The sequence below is a fragment of the Corvus brachyrhynchos genome, unplaced genomic scaffold, assembly GCF_000691975.1.
Source record: "Corvus brachyrhynchos isolate BGI_N302 unplaced genomic scaffold, ASM69197v1 scaffold80, whole genome shotgun sequence".
In the NCBI taxonomy this organism is placed as follows: domain Eukaryota; kingdom Metazoa; phylum Chordata; class Aves; order Passeriformes; family Corvidae; genus Corvus; species Corvus brachyrhynchos.
The window spans coordinates 5,810,724-5,829,364 of record NW_008236769.1 but is presented as its reverse complement, the minus strand read 5'-3'; the positions used below and the strand labels follow the sequence as shown (position 1 = coordinate 5,829,364).

Genomic DNA, 18,641 nt, shown 5'->3' with positions numbered 1-18,641 from the left:
AGCCCAACCAGGTGTCTGGTGAGATGTTGGACAAACAAGTCTCCAAAGTCTGTTTAACACCTAACTTGGGTGGAAGGGGATGCCTCCTCTTGTTCAAGGGCCACAGGCAGGAAGTCTACCTTGAAATTAAAGGCCTAAACATTTATTTTTGACAAGCATTGAATGAGATGGTGGTACACATATGCCCTTAACATCCTTTTCCTCAATATTCCATGGAGTGGAACAGTCAGCTGCAATGTGGACAGTGAGCCCTGCTCCCTTAGCTGCTGCTTCAGCAAGGAGGGCATGCCATGGAATATGAAATATCCAAACAGGAGAGAAAGTAGCACCCATTGTTGAATACCCTACAGCCTTGTCTGGCTGAGACGTGTGGGTTTAAGTTCCACACACTTGTCCTTGAGGAGCTACAGGCCAGTGCTGTCAGCTGTCAGGACAGCTTCTTCAGCTTTGTGGATTGCATCTGAGGAGCTAAGTTTAACGCTACAGGAATCTCCGATGCTTCATTTGGATTCCTAACTTCTTCAGGGAGCCAGCTGGCCTAAATTCAGATGTTTCAACAGTAAGTACAGTTGAACCTTTAAGCACAGCCTCAACATTTATGTCAGTTTTAGAAATGGGGCTCCAGTAGCTAAAGAACCCTGGAAAATCTTGTCCTGTGGCAGAATTTAAAGTACCTCTCTAGGGGAGAACCTGTCACACCCCTTCAAGCCATTTCTCTGTTAAACTACCTGCACTGCTGAGAAGTGGCACAGCATATTGCAGCTAGTCTAAATTAGTCTGGCTTCAGCTTTCAAAAACTGCATGATCTCTTCCTGATACATGGTAGGCAGCAAGGATCCCTGAACAGTTGGATAATCCATCCTTGCAAGAAGCCGCTTTGTTTTGTCACTAGGGAAGATAAACTCCACAAATTACCTCACTGTTCACTTAAACATCAATTATTGATACAGGGGTATCATAAATGCGTGGGAGAGCTAATGGTGCACCTGGATGACCAACATAAGGGCACTCAAATCCATGGTACAATGGCAAGGTGATTTCACAGTCCCTCTCTGCCACATGGACATCTCCTTTGTGCAGGCAGCAGTATTTGCCCAGCTCCATCAGCAGCTGGTGTAGTAAACTGATCACATTAAAAACTCATCTGCAGTTTTGTTTTGTAGAGGTAGTTTCAAGCTCCCTGACCCAGCAGTCTGTGACTGTACAACACTGGCATGGAGGAAGGCACTGGCTGAGGGGCAGAAAAGGGAAGGTGAAAAGTGCCTTGCAGTCACAGCCTGACCATGCAACCCCACCCCTGGCTAATTAATTGCACAATCAGTGCCAAAAATCTATTCCTGCCCTACTAAGTTACGGCCATCTCAAATCATATTTTTCTTCCCCGATTGCTTGGCAAGACTGTTATGTTCCTAGCTTTAAATACAGCTATCTAGGGACTTCCAGCAAGACATTTGTTTTTATTATGTTTTTCTTTTGGACTTTATTCACAAAGCCAGCAAGGCTAACTAAAAAGCTGAGATTTGAAAGAGGAAAGGGGTTTAAATGAGAAATACCCTTTCAAGGAATTTTTGGTGAAACATCTTGAAACAGAGACCTGAATGGAGATAGAATTTCCTTGCTATTTAAACTTCCATGTTTTAGTAGAAAAAATCCCACCCTGTTTGAAACAGACCTCAGATTTTTGAGAAGCTGATGGAAGTAATGGAGTGTGACATACACAGCTGGGACAAGGAATATACTGGAAGAAGCGAGCACAGTATCTTTAAGAAGTTGCCAAGACCTGCAGAAGGCTGACATGGGCAATTTCCCCTGAACTGAAGCTACAAGCAAATGAAATAGATGGAACGTTGTTGGGATCGAAGGTATGAGTCTTCTGAGCTGTATACAAAATGGATGAGCAGGCAATTATAAGGATACTGGGGTTACCAAGAATTTGGAGTAGGTGTATACTGTATGAATGTGCAGTCACCTTTGTCAAGATGGCCCCATTAAATCTTAAACCAGAAAATTTTAATGGGAAGAGAACGAAAGTATACCTGTTGCTTTCCCTCTTTTCAATATAAACAGGTACAGCTTCAAGGAAAGCAAACACTGCTTTGGAATGGTCTGTAATATCACTCAGTGCATCCCAGATTCAGGCCAGCAACTTTCTCTCTTCAGACCAGCGATGCTCAGCATCACAGAGGTGCCACTACCTCTTCCAAAAGCAAGGAGTACCAAATGTCTGTGGTGGCAAATGATCTTTTCCTAATGCACAACTTGATACAGGTATCAGACTTTGGCCACTTTTACTGTAGACACCCAGCCTGGTGTTGGACTTGCATCACAGTGGACATCTGCTGATTGTCACTCCAACCAGGAGCACCTGCTGCTCTTGGTTGCCAAGTTTTATGGGACAAATTTTACTGAGTTTCTAGAGAGATTAAAGCAGCTCAGGACCTTATACAGGCTCTGAGGGATTGGGGCCAGAGGTTGTTCTGTACAGGATGGTCTTGGAACACAGGTTGAGAGAGAAGAAACAGTAGATGTATATTTGGGATGGATGTCACAGATTAACCACTGCCTTCCTCAAGAGAGAAGTAATGTGTTACTAGAGAAACTGTTGGAATAGAAAACAGAGGCACTCAGAGATCTGCCAGCATCAGCAAAAACCTTGCCCCAGCTGCTGAGTGCACCTACTGAATTCGGATCAGGCTCTAGAGGGAAATTTCACCAGCTGTAAGACTTACAAGCTTGCCAGACCCCATCTCAAAATGAAAACTGCAAACTTGTAGCTGGGGACTCTCTAGCTGGTTTTAAAAAAACCCACCACAAAGAAAAACAACTGAATAAAATCCATTTGTGTGATTTAAAATCTGTGTCGTACATAACCCCACAGTATTTCAAGTTGAAGACAGTTAAGAGGTGTAAATAGCCTTTAAGTAGAATGCACTAGAAATATGAAGAGATCCTGAGAGCTAGCCAACAGCCAGCTGGGAACACAGGCAGCCGAAGTACGGAAAGCAGGACTCAAGGTCCTGTTCTGTAAAATGCAGCAGGAGGAGTTGAACTCCATCTTCCAGCAGCACAGCTCTGGTTCACTCAGTATTTTAATATTCAGAGAAATGAAGTTGTTCCAAGAGAAGGAACTGGAAGAAAAAACAGCCACTAAAACATAAAAACCAGCCAAGTGGTTTAGAAATTTACTGGGACTGCAGCCTAGCCATGTTATTGCACCAAACGGCCCTGAGCAAGTATCTCCACAAAACACTTTCAGGACATTCTGTTTCATCACAGTGCAGGACAGTATTTTTCTCCTGACCTCTCTAACTTTGCATGGACTAGGAAAGTATCATTGCTTTATACGTATGTCAAGATTCAGGGTGGAGTACAAGCCTAACTTCTGAGCAAGATGGGTGTGTCTGTGGCAAAAGAGAGTTTTCTTCACTTCCTCCCTCCCTCACTTCGCAACTGTCTTTGATGGGCAATGATACCCTAATGTGGCTGGTGTGGGGTCAGTAGCTCTGGCCCATGAAGCTGTGACCGGTCCACAGAGATGGTCCCGTGGAGGATCGTCTTCCCAGGGCCCGGTGTCCTCCCTCAGCCGTAGCCGGAGTGCCTGTGCAGAGGCTGTCAGCTCTCTAGTGATTGTCAGCTCATGATTTCAGCTCAGCTCTGCTGGGCAATCTCCAGGCCAGACCAGGAGGAGAGAGATGAGAGACCCGTGTAGCTGTTCCACATGGGGCAGCTTTATTAGTCCGTACCCAGCGAAGGGGAGGCCAGTGACGAGCTCTTTGCTCACAGGGGCAGAGGGCTAGATCTTACAGGGATACAGGGGGTGGGTGTCAGGGTAAAAGCCAATGGGTTACAAAGGATCTGCATAGGGTCTCCCAGAGGATTCTGGGTCTGCCTTCTTCTCACCGTAACTGCAAAGTGGTTGCCTTTCCAGGGAGAGTCCTGCTGGGCAGTTAAGCAATCTCCTTAACTCAGCAGACCTCTCTCCATGGCAGGGGCTGGACATACCCCACAATACCCAAGATGAAAACCAGGTGGGAATTGCAGGACAAACTGTCACATAAGGAGATAAAATCCTAAAGTAGCTCCAGAGGTGCTTTATGGTTTTGTAACTGTGCATTCTGCAAGGCCAAAGAGCGTAAATACTTCTAGCTCTTCCTGCTCATATCTAACGCTTTAGACCTGATTGTCTTACATTGGCAATATTTAGACACTGTATCAGCAGTAAATCCAGTCATCATCATCCACATAATCAGTGTCAGACTTCTCGTGCCTGAGTTTTCTCTCTTCTACTCTGCCACACTGTGACTCCTGCTGCAGCCAAGGAAAAATGATTCTTCTTCCCCTCCATGTCTTGTACTCAGAAGGGCTCTGAGAGACAGAAGGTACAAAAGAATTGGAAACTGTAAACAATCAATTCAGTAGAATGGTGAAGGTTGGAAAAGATCTCCAAGATCATAGAGTCTAACCCTTGATCAAACACTGCCATGTGAACTCAACCACAGCACTTCATGCCATGTCCAGTCATTCCTGCAACAGTTCCAGGGATGGTGACTCCACCACCTCCCTGGGCAGCCTGTTCCAATGCTTAACCACCCTTTCACTGAAGAAACTCTCCCTTATGTCCAGCTTGAACCTCTCAAGTTTTGCTTAACTACAGCAAACCAGTACTGTCCTTGTAAAGCATAAAAGTAATTTAGATGATACTTTGAAATAACTAAGCAAAAAAATGAAGAAAATTCCCAGTATGGATTGACAGTGATGTGGCCCAGCAGAAACATCTATTTTGTTGACAAGAAAGAAGCTGTCAGCAAGTGAAATGTCCATCAGCTGAAAGTTTGTGGAACTGGCAGTTTTTATCCTCCCTTTTAGTGGCTGTCCTGCAGAAAGATAATTCCTTTAATGCCTTCATATCACAGAATAATTTAATCAGTGATCAAAGATACATTGCATAGACAAGAAGATGTTCCCAAATATTATTCCTAAATGTTATCCATCACTAGGGGGAAGGACAGTAGACCACCTCCTAGGAGCTTAGCTTTGAGAGACTGACACCGATCTTCAAAGCTGTTTTTCTACTGAGATCAGACAAGAGCCAGTCAAAAGGATCTGACACAAGCTGGAGCTTTGTCAATCACTATAATCCATCAGAAGAGCTGTGCCTGTGAAACAGGCAAATATGAGCTGTCCTGGGGCAGGACAGGCACTACCAGCAGAGAGAGTAAATGATAATAATGTACAGCGCAGTGGGGAGGCTTCCTTAGGAACCTCCTGAGCAATCTCATTACTGAATTCATGTGAAGGAAACAAACAGGTGCAGGGGAGGACTCCACCTAAAGTCTGGAAAGCACTCATGGAAAAACAAGCATTTCAGCCTGTTTAGCCTTACAGAACAAAGGCTGAGACAAAATCTACAACTTTGGTCTGTGCAGACTGCAGGGGGAAAAGGGAAAAAACAACCAGAAAACAGGAAAGGTTCAACTTATCCTACAACTGTGTATAAACATCAGTATTAGCAATATATAGGAATATATCAAACAGTATGTTAGCTAGGTATGTACTAATATGGCAGCAGAGTTACTGTATAAAGTAAAAGGAGTTAATTTTCAGAGCAAAGATATTTTCATCTTTCAGACTAATTCACTTAGAAAAGCATTATGTGTGCACTTGCTTTTATAGTGTACTAAGGCAGGTGAACAGTTACACACTTTCCCCACTGTTTACATACCTACAATATAAGCACTTGTGAACATTTTTTAAAGGCTCTAACCAGGTAAAGCTTATAGACATGACTCCAACCAGACACATTTGTAAAGACAAGTTCCACAGTCAAACAATTAAAGGAAAATAAAATAAGGCAACTCAGATTTTTGGCAAACATTTTATATTTTTTATATAAAAATCTCAGTAAGAAACCTAGCAGAATATCTGACGGAAACATCTGCCTTACAACAAGTTGAAAAAAAAAACTCACAAAAAAAGGAGAAATAAAGAAAAAAAAAAGTAAAATTCCAACCCCCAAAATAGTTTTTCATTATAAACCAGAATATCAACAAAACACTTAAAATAATCTCAGATTGTTTGGCAATTCATCACATCATAACAAGAGACACATTTGATCATAAGAAAAGTTCAACTTTATATACAACTTCACTTGAACATTTGCTCTTACCAGAGTTAATATACATTAAAAAAAGATTCTGGCAATAATACCAGCTTCTATTTTTAATACCTGTGTATAAAATGTAACACAAAATGCTGAAGCTCTATAGTTAGGAGAAGTGATGTTTGATTTCAATGGGTCCCTCTGTTGAAAAAGATAAATACTGAAAGAACAGGTGCTTAGTTGCAAAATAAAACTGTTCCATTTTAGGTTGGTATTGGTTGACTTTGAATAAATCTAACCTATTACTATTTATTTCTTGAAGTTGGTAGTAAATTTACAAGAGAAAATATAATCTAGTAAGATTACATTTTAAATGTCATACTTTGTCACAAATGTGAACAGAAAGGAGCCAAGTCCCTTTCACTATGCTAAACTACTTTAACGCATGCGAGAAAAATACTTTACCAACTGTCTGAGCATATTTTAGAGAACTTCAGATTTTAGACAGCCCTGGGGGAGTGGAGGGGAAGTTTCCTACTGACATCTGCATAGAATGTAAAATATATAATTAAAAAACCCTAAGGTATATACTAAAGTTTACAGACCAATGCTTTCCATATAATAAATAAAATGTCCATCATTGATTAGATTCATACACAGAGTAAAATACAACCTATTTTTACAAGTTTATGTACAAAGTGTATTACTAGGCACATGGGTGCCTTATGGGTTGGAAGCATCTGCATTAGCACGTCACATTGGGAAACTCCAACTTTCCAAGTCAGTGATAAAATATATAACTACTTTGTTTTTCATTCAGATACAAAGTAAACTTATTTTTCATCTGAAATAAATGTACATAATATTCTGTATAAACAATAGTTTATAAAGCTGTTTAAAATGTAACTTAAAAGTACTGCATTGTTTAACTTAGAGCTCTGAAACAAGCACGTGCAAATCCCTTTGCTTTAAAAAAAATAGAAGCACAGATGTTTGTTTTCCTTTTGACTCTTCCAAGAACAGTACTGGCAGGTAAAGATTATCGTTTTGCTTTCTTTACTGGCGTCTCCTCTGTTTTCTGCTGGCCTTTTCTCCGTACCACTGTTGGGCTGTCCTCCCTTTTACGCTTGGCAGACTGCACCTTTAACCTGAAAAGCATATTAATAATTATTTTCACAATGGTAGAACCTGTAAAACAAAGAGCAGTCAGGCACAATTCTGTTCAGAGGGCAGAGATAAATTGTCCATCTCTGCTGAACTACAAGGATATATTATATAAAAGCTTACTACTAAAACACACTTCTTAACAGGTTATGGGGTATTATTTCAGTATGCTGGAGAGTGCTCCATACGTAGAATCTGGGGCTAGAATTCCCCTTCTTCCTTCTCTTTTTCTGGAAAGGTTTGTGGATTTATAACAGAACATAATGGCCTTCATTACCCTGTACCCTGTCTCACAAAGACAGAATAGGAGCAATAGTGCCTCAAGCCCTGCACACACAAGGGGGAGTAGAGGGCAGACATCACATACCCTTACCCCGTGAACTCACACACCCCATCTATATGCTCACCATATTCCAGCTGCAACTAATTGTAAGTGGGCTTAAACTCTTGGTCATTCATAACCACACAAAATAATGGAGCTGAGGTGAACTGCGACAGCCATCAGCACACAATGCACACGTTCCCCAGGTTCAGCCTGAAGACACTGGCACATTTCAGAGAGGACAACACCAACACGTGTTTGGCATGCAATGCATTTTACAGGTAATCTACAAGATGCAGAGCAACTGTCCGTCACATTTGTTACTTATTCCCTTGGGATTCTGCACTGTGATCTCAGCTTTACAAATTAAAGAGAATGCCAGGAAAGGAGGGAAAGGGAAATATATTCAAAACTCGGTCTAAGGGCTCTCAGAGTTTCTCCTCTTTTTATCAGCTGATCTTAGATCTTTGAAGCATTAGAATCACATAATCATATCTAGCTTTAACCTGAACTACCGATGCTCTTACCCTCTCACCCAGGAAAGAATCACAGCTCAAGTTAAAATACTACATAAACAGCATTTTCAGATTCTCCCAAGAGGTTTCCAAGGATATAAAGAAAAAAATCTAGCCTTCCAAATGTCAAATAAAGGAAGAAAAAGAAAAAATGTAAACAGAAGAAAATCCTTTAAAAGCTTTTATATATCACAAAAGAACAGAACAAAACTAGTCTGCTGTTCAGATTTTGAAACAGTATGTTACATATAAGGAAAGGATCACTGTAGGGGCTTCCAAAACAAATACTCAAAGCAGATTCAACTTTAATACTTACTGTGTCAATGGAGGAGATTTATTAATTTTTGTATCGCTTGAAGATCTTTTTTTTGCTGCTAGTTTCTGTCGTTTTCTAGGAGAAACTGAACTTGGACTGCTGCCTTTAGAAGTTGCACGTGTGGTTGGCTTGCTGGGCTGTTTTCTGTAATACAAAAGAATGATGAATTTATATATAAGAAAATACTTTTACCAAGTCACTTTCTTCTTGCATTCCAAGTGAAGATAATTAAGGATACATAGTATTTGCAACAAGTAAATCAAAGTTGCCAAAAGAAACAGTGAAAAAAACGTATTTGCCTACTTCAAGACATACTGCAATGCCAAGCTGTGCATTTTCATATCAAATGTAGAATCAAAAGGCTACTTTACTGACAATATTTGGTATTTCACAAAAAAACCCAAAAAACCCATTCCAAATCTGCAATAAATTTTGTACATAAGTGTCCATGTTTAAAAGAATATCTTGTAGTATGAACTCACTCATATGAGCTTCAGTACCCACAAGTTCAAAAACATGAAAAACTGGTTATTGGCAATTAATTTAATAGTTTAGAAAACAGGTGACTTAAGTCAGAGAAATCCAGCAATCCTGAAAATGAAGAAGCATCCCCTTCCACAAAATTATTTCCAAATGCTACTTATAAAATGCAGACCGTAAGCAGCACCTTAAGGTAAAGATGCTTTGTTGCAATCAGAGCTAGAAAGGTAGCATTGGAAATCTGAGACACAACCCAAATCTATAAAAAACAGATGTTTCCACAAGCAAACAGAATAAACCCACAAGTATCTAAATCTTTATTACAACTTTAGAGTTAACAATTACGTGAGACTAAAGGAAGTCCCTTTGCCTTCACCAAAACAAAACTGTGGTAATGGTAAACCTTCTACCTGTGGTAGTGGTAAACCTTCACAGTTTTTATGTAAATCAAGAATCATGTAACTACTTTCAGACTCAGTTCTGAAATTATCAGTTCAAGAGCACTATGTGTTTGCCCAAAGGCAAACATATAATATACACAATATAACATATAATATCCGGGAGTGAAGTAAATATGGTCAATTGAAAGTAATCTCACCACTAACATAAAAAAGCCCCGGACTCCAATTCTCTTCTGAAAGACAGCAACATAAATCAAAACTTCCCAAAGCTGCTATCTTTCATTGTTTCCACAATAAGATCAAGAGGATGAGCTCTGCTAGAATTCAGTTTGCCCACAAAAAGGCAGACCTGTGCTAAAGCAGATGAAGAACGGCCTCCTGAGAACAGAACTCTTGCTACTACACATCTTTTGCAGCAAGATTGCAAATCACCGTACTAGAAATTCAATCATCCACTACTGCAGATTCATGAATTTAACTGGGACAGTACTTAAAGACACCAACAGGAGTAATTATACTTTCACCTTGTTCCAACACCAAATATCCAATGGTGAATTGTACAGTCAACACAGATGTCCCATTCTACCCATCAGAACCAAGCATCCTTAGACTCAAATTTTAGTGAGTCATCACTAGGATGAAAAGTGCCAACAGGATCAATTCTTACCTTGTTACATATTCAAGTATGCTTTTTGAGACCCTAACAGTTACCCCCACCTCACTTTTGTCTCTTCATTCCTAGAAAAATGCTACTAGAATTAAAATCAAAATTACTTGGGAAGCTCTTATCAATTTAAAGCAAACAAACAGAAAAAGTCAAAAAGAGGAAGTAACAACCTCTTCTGCGTAACACAACCGAGAACAATGTAGAAAAAAGCTTGTTATTGGAGTCTCTACGTTACCTCTGAGCCTCTAATCTTGTGGCTGATCTAGTTGTGGCCCCAGAATGTGCATCATCATCTTCCTCACCGTCCTCTTCCTCACCTTCCTCTTGCTCTTTTAGTTCATCTTCAGAAGATGTTAATTTCCGACGTTTCTTCTCTGGCTCCAGTGTTTCTGTCCATGTAAAATTTTACACATATGCTATAATTTTCCAAAAGCCCTCCAAAAGGACATGAACACTTAATTTAGAAAAGGTATTCTAGTCACAAATCCCATTTTCAGTAAGTAATTTTCCATTTCCTTTATATTTCAACATTTTTAATTCACACTTGTTTGACTAAATCTTGCTAACGCATTCACCACAGTTTACTTACACAGCTCATAGCCAGAATTCATAGAAAATTCATGAGGCTTTACAGAATCATCTGGGATGTAGCAATTCTGACATGAGATTACAGCAATTTACACATATTTACATAATATTTACACTAGCTGTAATTCAATGATTTTTCCTCAAGAAAGGAAAATTGAATAAAGCTTATCTTGTTGCTATTAGTAAACAGAAAGGCACAGCAGTATTTTCTTATTCTGTTAGGAGTAGCATAGCTTTTACCAGTTTCCTCTGATTGAACCAGAGAACGCCTGGGCTTTCTTCCCCTTTTACGCACAACCATTTCTGCTTTCTCAGTTTCATCTTCCTGAAAAAACAAAATGGAACCAAGTAAGTCAAGAACTATCTACTTTACATAGAAGACAGACATTTTTCATTACATACTGCTTGTAAATTTACAAATTGCACTTACGTTTGTTGTTTCTTTCTTATTAGATATGTCTGTACCTAAAAAGAAAGAACAAAACTTAATCCTGAACTTCAAATCTTTCACCAGTCAATTTAAAAGGGAGTTCTTTCATACTCTCTCAACTTTGCATAAACATCATAGTAGCTCAGAAAACATTTAAAGTCTTTTTCTAATTTAGAAAATAACTTTGTTATACTTTGTTATATACAGAAACTGGGATAACGATTAAATTTTTTTTTTAAGTACTAAGGCTTTATATGACTGACAGTATTTATTGCTTTGTTGTATATGCTGTTTTGTTTTAATGGAAAAGCAAAGTTACTTGCCCCTTTTAACTACTGTCAACCAATTACAGAATCACAGAAAAATTTGGCTTAGAAGGAGCCTCTAGAGGTCACCTAGTCCAATTTCCTGTTCAAAGCTTGGCTAAATTAACTGATCTGATCATACTGGGCAAGACCTTGTTCAGTCCAATTTTTAAAGTCTCCAAGAACATGGTCCCTCCAGTAAATCTGTTCTAGTGCTTAACTGTGCCCATGCTGAAGCACCAAGATGACCAAGATGAAGCTCAAGAAGACACTATTTAAAACCTTTCTAGTACCTGGTATGCAAATTACATGACTTCCTCTGCTGAAATACTTCTTACTTGCAATTCAGTAATTTTTACAGGCTAGCCTATACATGTTAAAACAGATTTTTAACTCTACATCCCATGTCTCAACTTGGCTTCTCTCCATGGTTACCACTTCTACCCTAACTCTGTGATGAGAGAGATTATTTTACAAAGCTTTTGAACTCTGTCGAGCAGAATTATCTCAACACCGCAAGGATAAAAATCCTTAGCAATAGAAAAGAGAAGCAACCTAAATAAAAGCAAGTTTTTGTATCTTTTTTTCCCCTGCCATAAAATTCCTGTCTAATTTCTGAAAGCTATATGAAAGAGGACACAAACGCTAAAACCCTCACCAATTAGACTGACAGAACAAACAAAAGAACATCAATGCGACGGATCTAAAATAGATCTCAAAGAGCAGAAACATATTCTAAAACTCACACGCAAGCATTTTGGAACTCCTTTGTAAGGTTATGGGGAAAAACTTTATAAAAAAGCAAATGAAGTACAACACAAATATATTTAAGTATTAAAAAAGTAAGTGAAATAAAACATAGGACTGTCCACTGTATTAAGTTCTTCACACAATGTAAGTACATACATAATACAAGCAGCATGTATTAGTTCTGTTTTGTTCAAAAGAGATACTTCAAAATTCTGGTCCATTTTGGCAAATTTGTGGCAAAGGGGTTTTTGACTCAAGAATAATCCCATCTAGATCCATGACATGCCTTTAACAGACAACCCTCTGTAAGATACGAAAATGTAATACTTTTGCCTAAAGGTAAGTATAAAAATAATAAGACATGGTATCTAAAAATCTTACTAATTTTAGAGCAGCAACTGCTGATTAGTGCTAAGTAATTAGTTTCAAGTTCAGTGTCAGTGTTATGGGAGGATGATGCCTTCATAAAACATATGCCTCTTAACTGCATGTGCTGTAGTGACCAAAAATAAATCTCTGCATCCCACTCCACATGTGGCTGTGTCCCTATTTCAAATCCTTATGCAGAACACCCAGAAATTACCAGAATAAGTGAACTGCACAGAGGGATTCAACTTGGCTTCCTTCTCATTGCAATTTCAAGGGTTTTCAAGCCCTTTATGCATGTGAATACTAATATAGGATGAAAAGTTTAATAGTGCATTCTTCCACTTTATACACTTCTCTTAGCATTGCAGTGGTATCAACAGCCTTGTACCTGGAAAATGGAATGTTACATAACACACTCAAACTAAGTACACGGTGAGGTGTCTGTCCTCTTGGATAAAAAACAAAGTAGAATGCACTTTTATTTCATTCTCACATTCTTGTCTGTTCTCTTTGCAGTTCACAGAAGTCAAGTACCACACAATGAGCTAACCCTTCAGAGACAATTCTGAAGCATATGGATTAAAGCTGACATTTTAACAAATGTGGAGAAAATAGGAAACAGTCCATATGTGCAGTGCAGCCAAATTAGTATCTCTGTAGAAACCTAAGCTTTTGGACACTCCAGAAAATTTGTTTTCTCAGATTTGTTACATGTTCGTTTGCATTTGTTTACAAACAATTTTTAACCTACTTTTCAGGTTCACCTGCTTCCTGAAATAGGTTTTTAAAGTTTGTTTTATGAATGGCCATAATTAAAAAGACACATTTAAACAACCAATGCAGTTCAGACTCTATACACAAGAAAAATTAGGAAAGAGAAACAGAAAGGTATTTCACTTAATTGTATTTTAGTTTGAAGCACTAAGAGAACATCTTTGAGTCAAGCTAAGCAACCATCTTCCACAGATCTTACAGCAGTTGTGAAAACGGAAGAAGAAACATCCCAAGATACCTCTAAGCTCTTTAGATAGATATCAACAGATAAACCAATTAACTGAACAAAATTTGAAATTTAATGTAGTAAGAGTGATTGATAGTCACTGTATGAAAGAAAACACGCAGAAATGAAAAACAGTCACTAAGAGCCAGTATGATAGGGGTACCTACCTTTCTCTGAAGCTTTGCCATGTACTTAGCCCACTCAGTCATTTGGTATATTCTGCAATGCATTATTCAGCACTGAGTAGTGCTGCTGCATCTTTCAACTAAGTTCTTATCAAGCTGCTCTTTTTTGAAAAGAAAAACTTGGTAGCAATTTGGGACAAGTCTTCACTTCATCTCTTACTTCAGACATTTTCATTCATGAATAACACTGACTGCCAGAGATGATATCAGGATGAAGAAAGTGATTCACATGTGATTTTTGTGAAAACCCTCTTTACTTCTTCCATTTTTTGTTTTATATGTTGAGGCAGATATAATTTTCTTACCTGTTGGAGGTGTTTTCCCTCTGCTTGCAAAGGTAGGAGACTGCAGCTGAAATGAAAAAAAAGTGGGTTACTTAATTTAAAGAAAATCAGAAAAATTCAGCATTGTATTACATAATCACAGAAGCTTGCTCAGATTCATTGCAGAATGAATCTGTAGATCTAGAACATGTGAACATTCTAATGAGCACACAAAGTTTGTACTGAGTTTAACAATAGGATCCATTTTTCTGTTTTGATAAAGAACTGAAACAAGTCAAATCAGCCCATAAACCAATCATAGCGCTTTCAGTAACCTGACAATAAAATAATTGCAATAAAAGACACAAAAGATAAAAGCAGTTTCAGTCAAACACATTTCTGAGTATTTAGTTATCAACAAAGAAGTTTTGTACAGTCACTTTATGTAATCCTACATACAGATTTACAGAACTACAAACCACCACAAATTTTTTATTTACTCAGAATGCAGAAAAAGCTACGTATAATTACACAATGTCCTGTGATGACTGTCCAAAAACTTCAGTGCTTTCACCACCAAATGACTGCAGTAGGATGCCTATGATTCCTCTGAAGTAGCAACATGTTCCCAAAGCAGCCCTGGGGAAACTGTCATGTAAAGGTATCTCACCTTAGAGAACCCCTGTCTCAGATGGAGGGCAGGTATCACTCCTCCCTGAGCCAGCCTGCAGCTGACACCAATCACTCACTCATCACTAAGAGGTACAAGACCTTTAAATACTTGAACCAGAACAAGATGATTCTGTTCCAGTACTGGCACTGAGTACAGTGCCAAGGTACACCTATTTTTGAGGGTGATTTTAAAATTTGTTTTAATCCTTAACTGGACAAACCCTCCCCCCCCATAACAACCAAACAAAAACCAACCCACAACACCAAAACCAAATACCAAAACACACACCAGATCAAATTACATTTCATTAAATTAATATTGAAAAAAAAAATCAATTAGGAAAGACTAGGAATTCTGAAACAGAATTCCAGCCAACCTGTAAGAAGGGACAGGACTCAAAGGGCTGCCTGAAATACAAGGACAGAACAAGCAGAGACAATAATTCCTGTTATCCATAAACTAGGTAAATTCCCAAGATCTCCAACAGCCATGCCAGCTGATGCCTCACCAGGCAAGCAGGAAGAAAACATGTGTTTCAACATAACTTTAAAATAACCCCTTTTCTATGCAATAACATTGATTTTGAAATAGAGGAATTCCCTGGAGAGAAGCTTTCAACGGGAATAAATCCACCTGGTTGTACTCCACAAACATGCCTGACCCATTATTGCCCTGTGCTGTAATCCAATTGGATTGCAGAAACAATGCCAACAGAACACTTTCTTAGCTGTCAATGTCCTTCACAGGAGTTAGGAAATAAAACTACCACTGAGCTTTAAAAGACAGAGGTATGTTTCATGAGCTCCTAGGTTACACACCACTATGTGTCTACCTCTTGCATGAACTGTAATGTTGCAATATACATACTATTTTATTTTACAGCTATGAAGAGATACTATGTGCTACTATTATGACACATTCAGCAGAGGGGAAAAAAAATTCGTTTTTGAAATAAAGTCGCCCTTGCTCTTCAGGCCAAAATTACTCTCAGCACGAACTAAAAGACACACATGCACACCACCAAAATTTCACCCTGCACACAAGCATATATTGCTATCCCGCACAACACTTAAATTTGTATTAAGTGAACTAAGCATGAAGCTGATAGGTAACTTGCTATGTTCTGACTTAACACAATATAGATGAACTTTTTAATCAAAATATAAAGAGAGACTATTAACCGTTTTTGTTTGCTTAGACTGAACTCAATTATCAAGTTTCCCAAAAGATGTTTCTGAGATGCTGTAAACTGTTAAACAGGTAAATGGCTCTTGAAATACTGTGTTTAAATGCACCCAAACAAAATAAAGGCACTTACATTCCCAGTGCTCATATCAGCTTTTGACTCCCCACCTGAGGGAAGAAATATGAGTTCAGAACTTGAATGTCACTATTATCCTTGTTTTTTCACACAGGTATTATGAACTACTTACCACCAGGTTGTACTGCTTCAAGAGGGTATTTACGAGGCCGTCCCCTTTTGCGTTTCACTACTACAGGCTGATTTTCCTATTAAAAATAAAAGACAAAAATATTTTAGCTACTGTAACTGGCATTTGAGCAATACAATACAAAGACTGCTAATTGAATTCATAATGTGACAGTGGCAGAAGTAGTGATTTTCAGTTAAAAAATAGATGAGGCAAGTTTCATAGGAAGAGACACTGCCTGTTATGAATCAACTAATATAGGTGAAAAGAAACAAGACAACTCCCAATTACACAAAACACTCTGTGGCTTGACTCAGGCACAAAGCATGTCTGAGAATGCAGTGCCTCCTGCTCCCTTAGCCCCAAAATCTCTACCACTTGGTCTCACCAATGCTGCTGGCTTACCCCATAAAAGAACTCCAGACTTTACATCCCATGAGCACGTTTTCCTAGTGCCATATAGCTCAGTATACATCCTGTAAGTTGAGCAAGTGCTTCAAACAGCTAATAACCTAATTATTGTGATAAACAGATTGCTGATATTCTCTATATAAACAGGATCTTTAGCAAAAAAAGGCCCCTTCCTTTGAAGTTTTAAGCTTTGAAAGACAACTTTTAAATAATAAATACAGTCAGATGCTCAGATTGTGAAATCCCCAATAATAGATTTTCTCTTATATACAAGGGAAGATTAAATGCTTCATTCAGCATTTACCGAAGTTTAGCAGTATCTCCCCCAGAATGGTTCTAAGAGACTCAAACCTCAAGTGAACAAACATAAAAATGTATTCCTTAAATTTTCTTTCACTTCCAAATTTGAGGCAAAGAAAGCAAATGATGAAAGCCAACACCTTTCTGAGATCAGTGTCTATTTCTAGAGGCCAGCATCAATTTTAACCTCTAGGGTTCAGACATTTTTTTACAACCCATACTGTAGAATATCACAAGTATGTGCCTAGGAGATAATATAAAGACTTTAAAAATTGTTCAAAAATAGTATTTTTTAAAGCCAAGTCATATTTGTTAATGAGTAAACTGTCCATATCAATTAGAAAGTTTTCAGAAAACATGATTTCTATATAATACAACTCCATGTAATTGCTTCCTAGACATTTTGTAAGCACTACTAAGCATAGCAAGGGAGTTAGTCCTACTTTGGTAATCAGACATTGATGTCTTATGGTCTGTGAGTTTATACTTTGTGACAGAGCTACATAAGTCCTTGGTACTTTACAGTACCAAACAAATTTTCACAACTATTTCTTAGTAGGTGAAGGCCAAGTTTTAATATTGCTGTCAACAAAATACAAAGTACTTATCCACTGCAAAGATAGAGTACTGTGAATCTGCACTATCTCAGTGAGTTATCATGAATAAGACCACTCACCTCTGGAGAATTTTCATTTGATTCTAGACTGCGCTTTTTCTTTTCAGACATTTCCTGTTCAATCTTAAATTCATCTTCACACATACAAAATAAAATAAATAAAGAAAGGAAATTGTATACCTTTGTTTTATTAGGCAAAGGAAATGTAGTACAAGCCACAACCTCCACACTGAAAACGTTATTTCATTCCTTAGCCCAAAATTCCCTAAAAACACCCATCAGAAATCAACACTGTTTGCCTTGTAGCAACAGTGTATTGGTCTGCCAAAATGCTTCCCTAACACCAGATGAGTTAAGAAGGTCTCCTATTTTAAGGTAAAATCAAAAGCTCACTATTGTGGCATACTATAAAATGGTACAACAAATACAAGCCCCTATTCCATTTTCTCACATGTTCCATGAAACAGGAAGCTGAGGATACAAGCACATTGCAGCACAGACTCATACTTGTCATCTTGCTCACATGAGAAACAAAGCTATTAATAGGTTAAACTAACATCAGGGAAGATCTCACACTGTTCCCAGAAAGACAGACTGAAGTAACATTAAAACAGATATTAATAATGTGGATATGCCATCTTTTATTATTTATTTTAGTGCAATGAAGTCAATTACAACAGTGCAATTTGCACTCTTTTCTGGTTGGTTTCTCTACAGAAACAAACAAAACTCATTTGATGGTTATGTCATGGATTTTTACACAGGACAGCTCCTGCTTGTGGTCAGAGTTAGGAGATGTTCTTATCATATAATGCTGATTGTGCTATTTGCCTGCCTACCTGTTTATTTCCCATTAGCTTTCCTACCCAAGATACATACTGAAGCAGTAATGGAGCAAATGGGTGGTAATACAGCAGAAACATCAAAACTTCTTTCACCATTAAAGAAACTAAGACTAATGCATTATTTGATAGCAGTAATAGAGCAGAAATCAACTAGAGAATACATGCAAGTATATTTGCTGGGATCAAGTTCCCAATTTCTCTCAAAAATCACTCAAATGAAATGAGCATTCAGTACGTGTTCAGAAAATCTGCCATAACGGGCAGTTTAATTACCTTTTTCTTCCACAGTACTTCTAGGAGGTGTTTGTGTTACATCAATTTCTTTGGACACTTCTGCTGCATCACCTGAAATAACTTCCTACATTATTTTGAAACAAGAGAGAAAAGATGTCTTACCACACATTGAAGATCATTGCCAGTTACACTAAAAAAACACCCCACCCTGATACATGAGTAGTTATTTTACTCATCAAGATTTTGTACTGCATCTTAAAAACTTTGATGCTGAGAA

At 38.3% G+C, this 18,641-nt stretch overlaps 1 protein-coding gene across 3 annotated transcripts in view; it reads right to left on the bottom strand.

Annotated features, from left to right (window-relative positions):
* Window positions 1-5,859: 5,859 nt before the first annotated feature.
* Window positions 5,860-18,641, bottom strand: part of BOD1L1 (biorientation of chromosomes in cell division 1 like 1) — a 36,275-nt gene continuing 23,493 nt past the window's right edge. The window contains exons 15-24 of one of the 3 annotated variants that reach the window (XM_017727611.1): window positions 18,404-18,488; window positions 17,346-17,419; window positions 15,962-16,037; window positions 15,847-15,881; window positions 13,898-13,943; window positions 10,984-11,018; window positions 10,794-10,878; window positions 10,201-10,354; window positions 8,418-8,561; window positions 5,860-7,248 (exon numbers count right to left, since the gene is read on the bottom strand). In XM_017727611.1, the coding sequence (XP_017583100.1) occupies window positions 7,140-7,248; window positions 8,418-8,561; window positions 10,201-10,354; window positions 10,794-10,878; window positions 10,984-11,018; window positions 13,898-13,943; window positions 15,847-15,881; window positions 15,962-16,037; window positions 17,346-17,419; window positions 18,404-18,488 (843 nt within the window). In that variant the 3' untranslated portion in view covers window positions 5,860-7,139. Of the gene's footprint in view, window positions 7,249-8,417; window positions 8,562-10,200; window positions 10,355-10,793; window positions 10,879-10,983; window positions 13,944-15,846; window positions 15,882-15,961; window positions 16,038-17,345; window positions 17,420-18,403; window positions 18,489-18,641 lie in introns of all 3 variants that reach the window. The other 2 variants (XR_001859789.1, XR_001859788.1) reach the window with 2 other exon arrangements.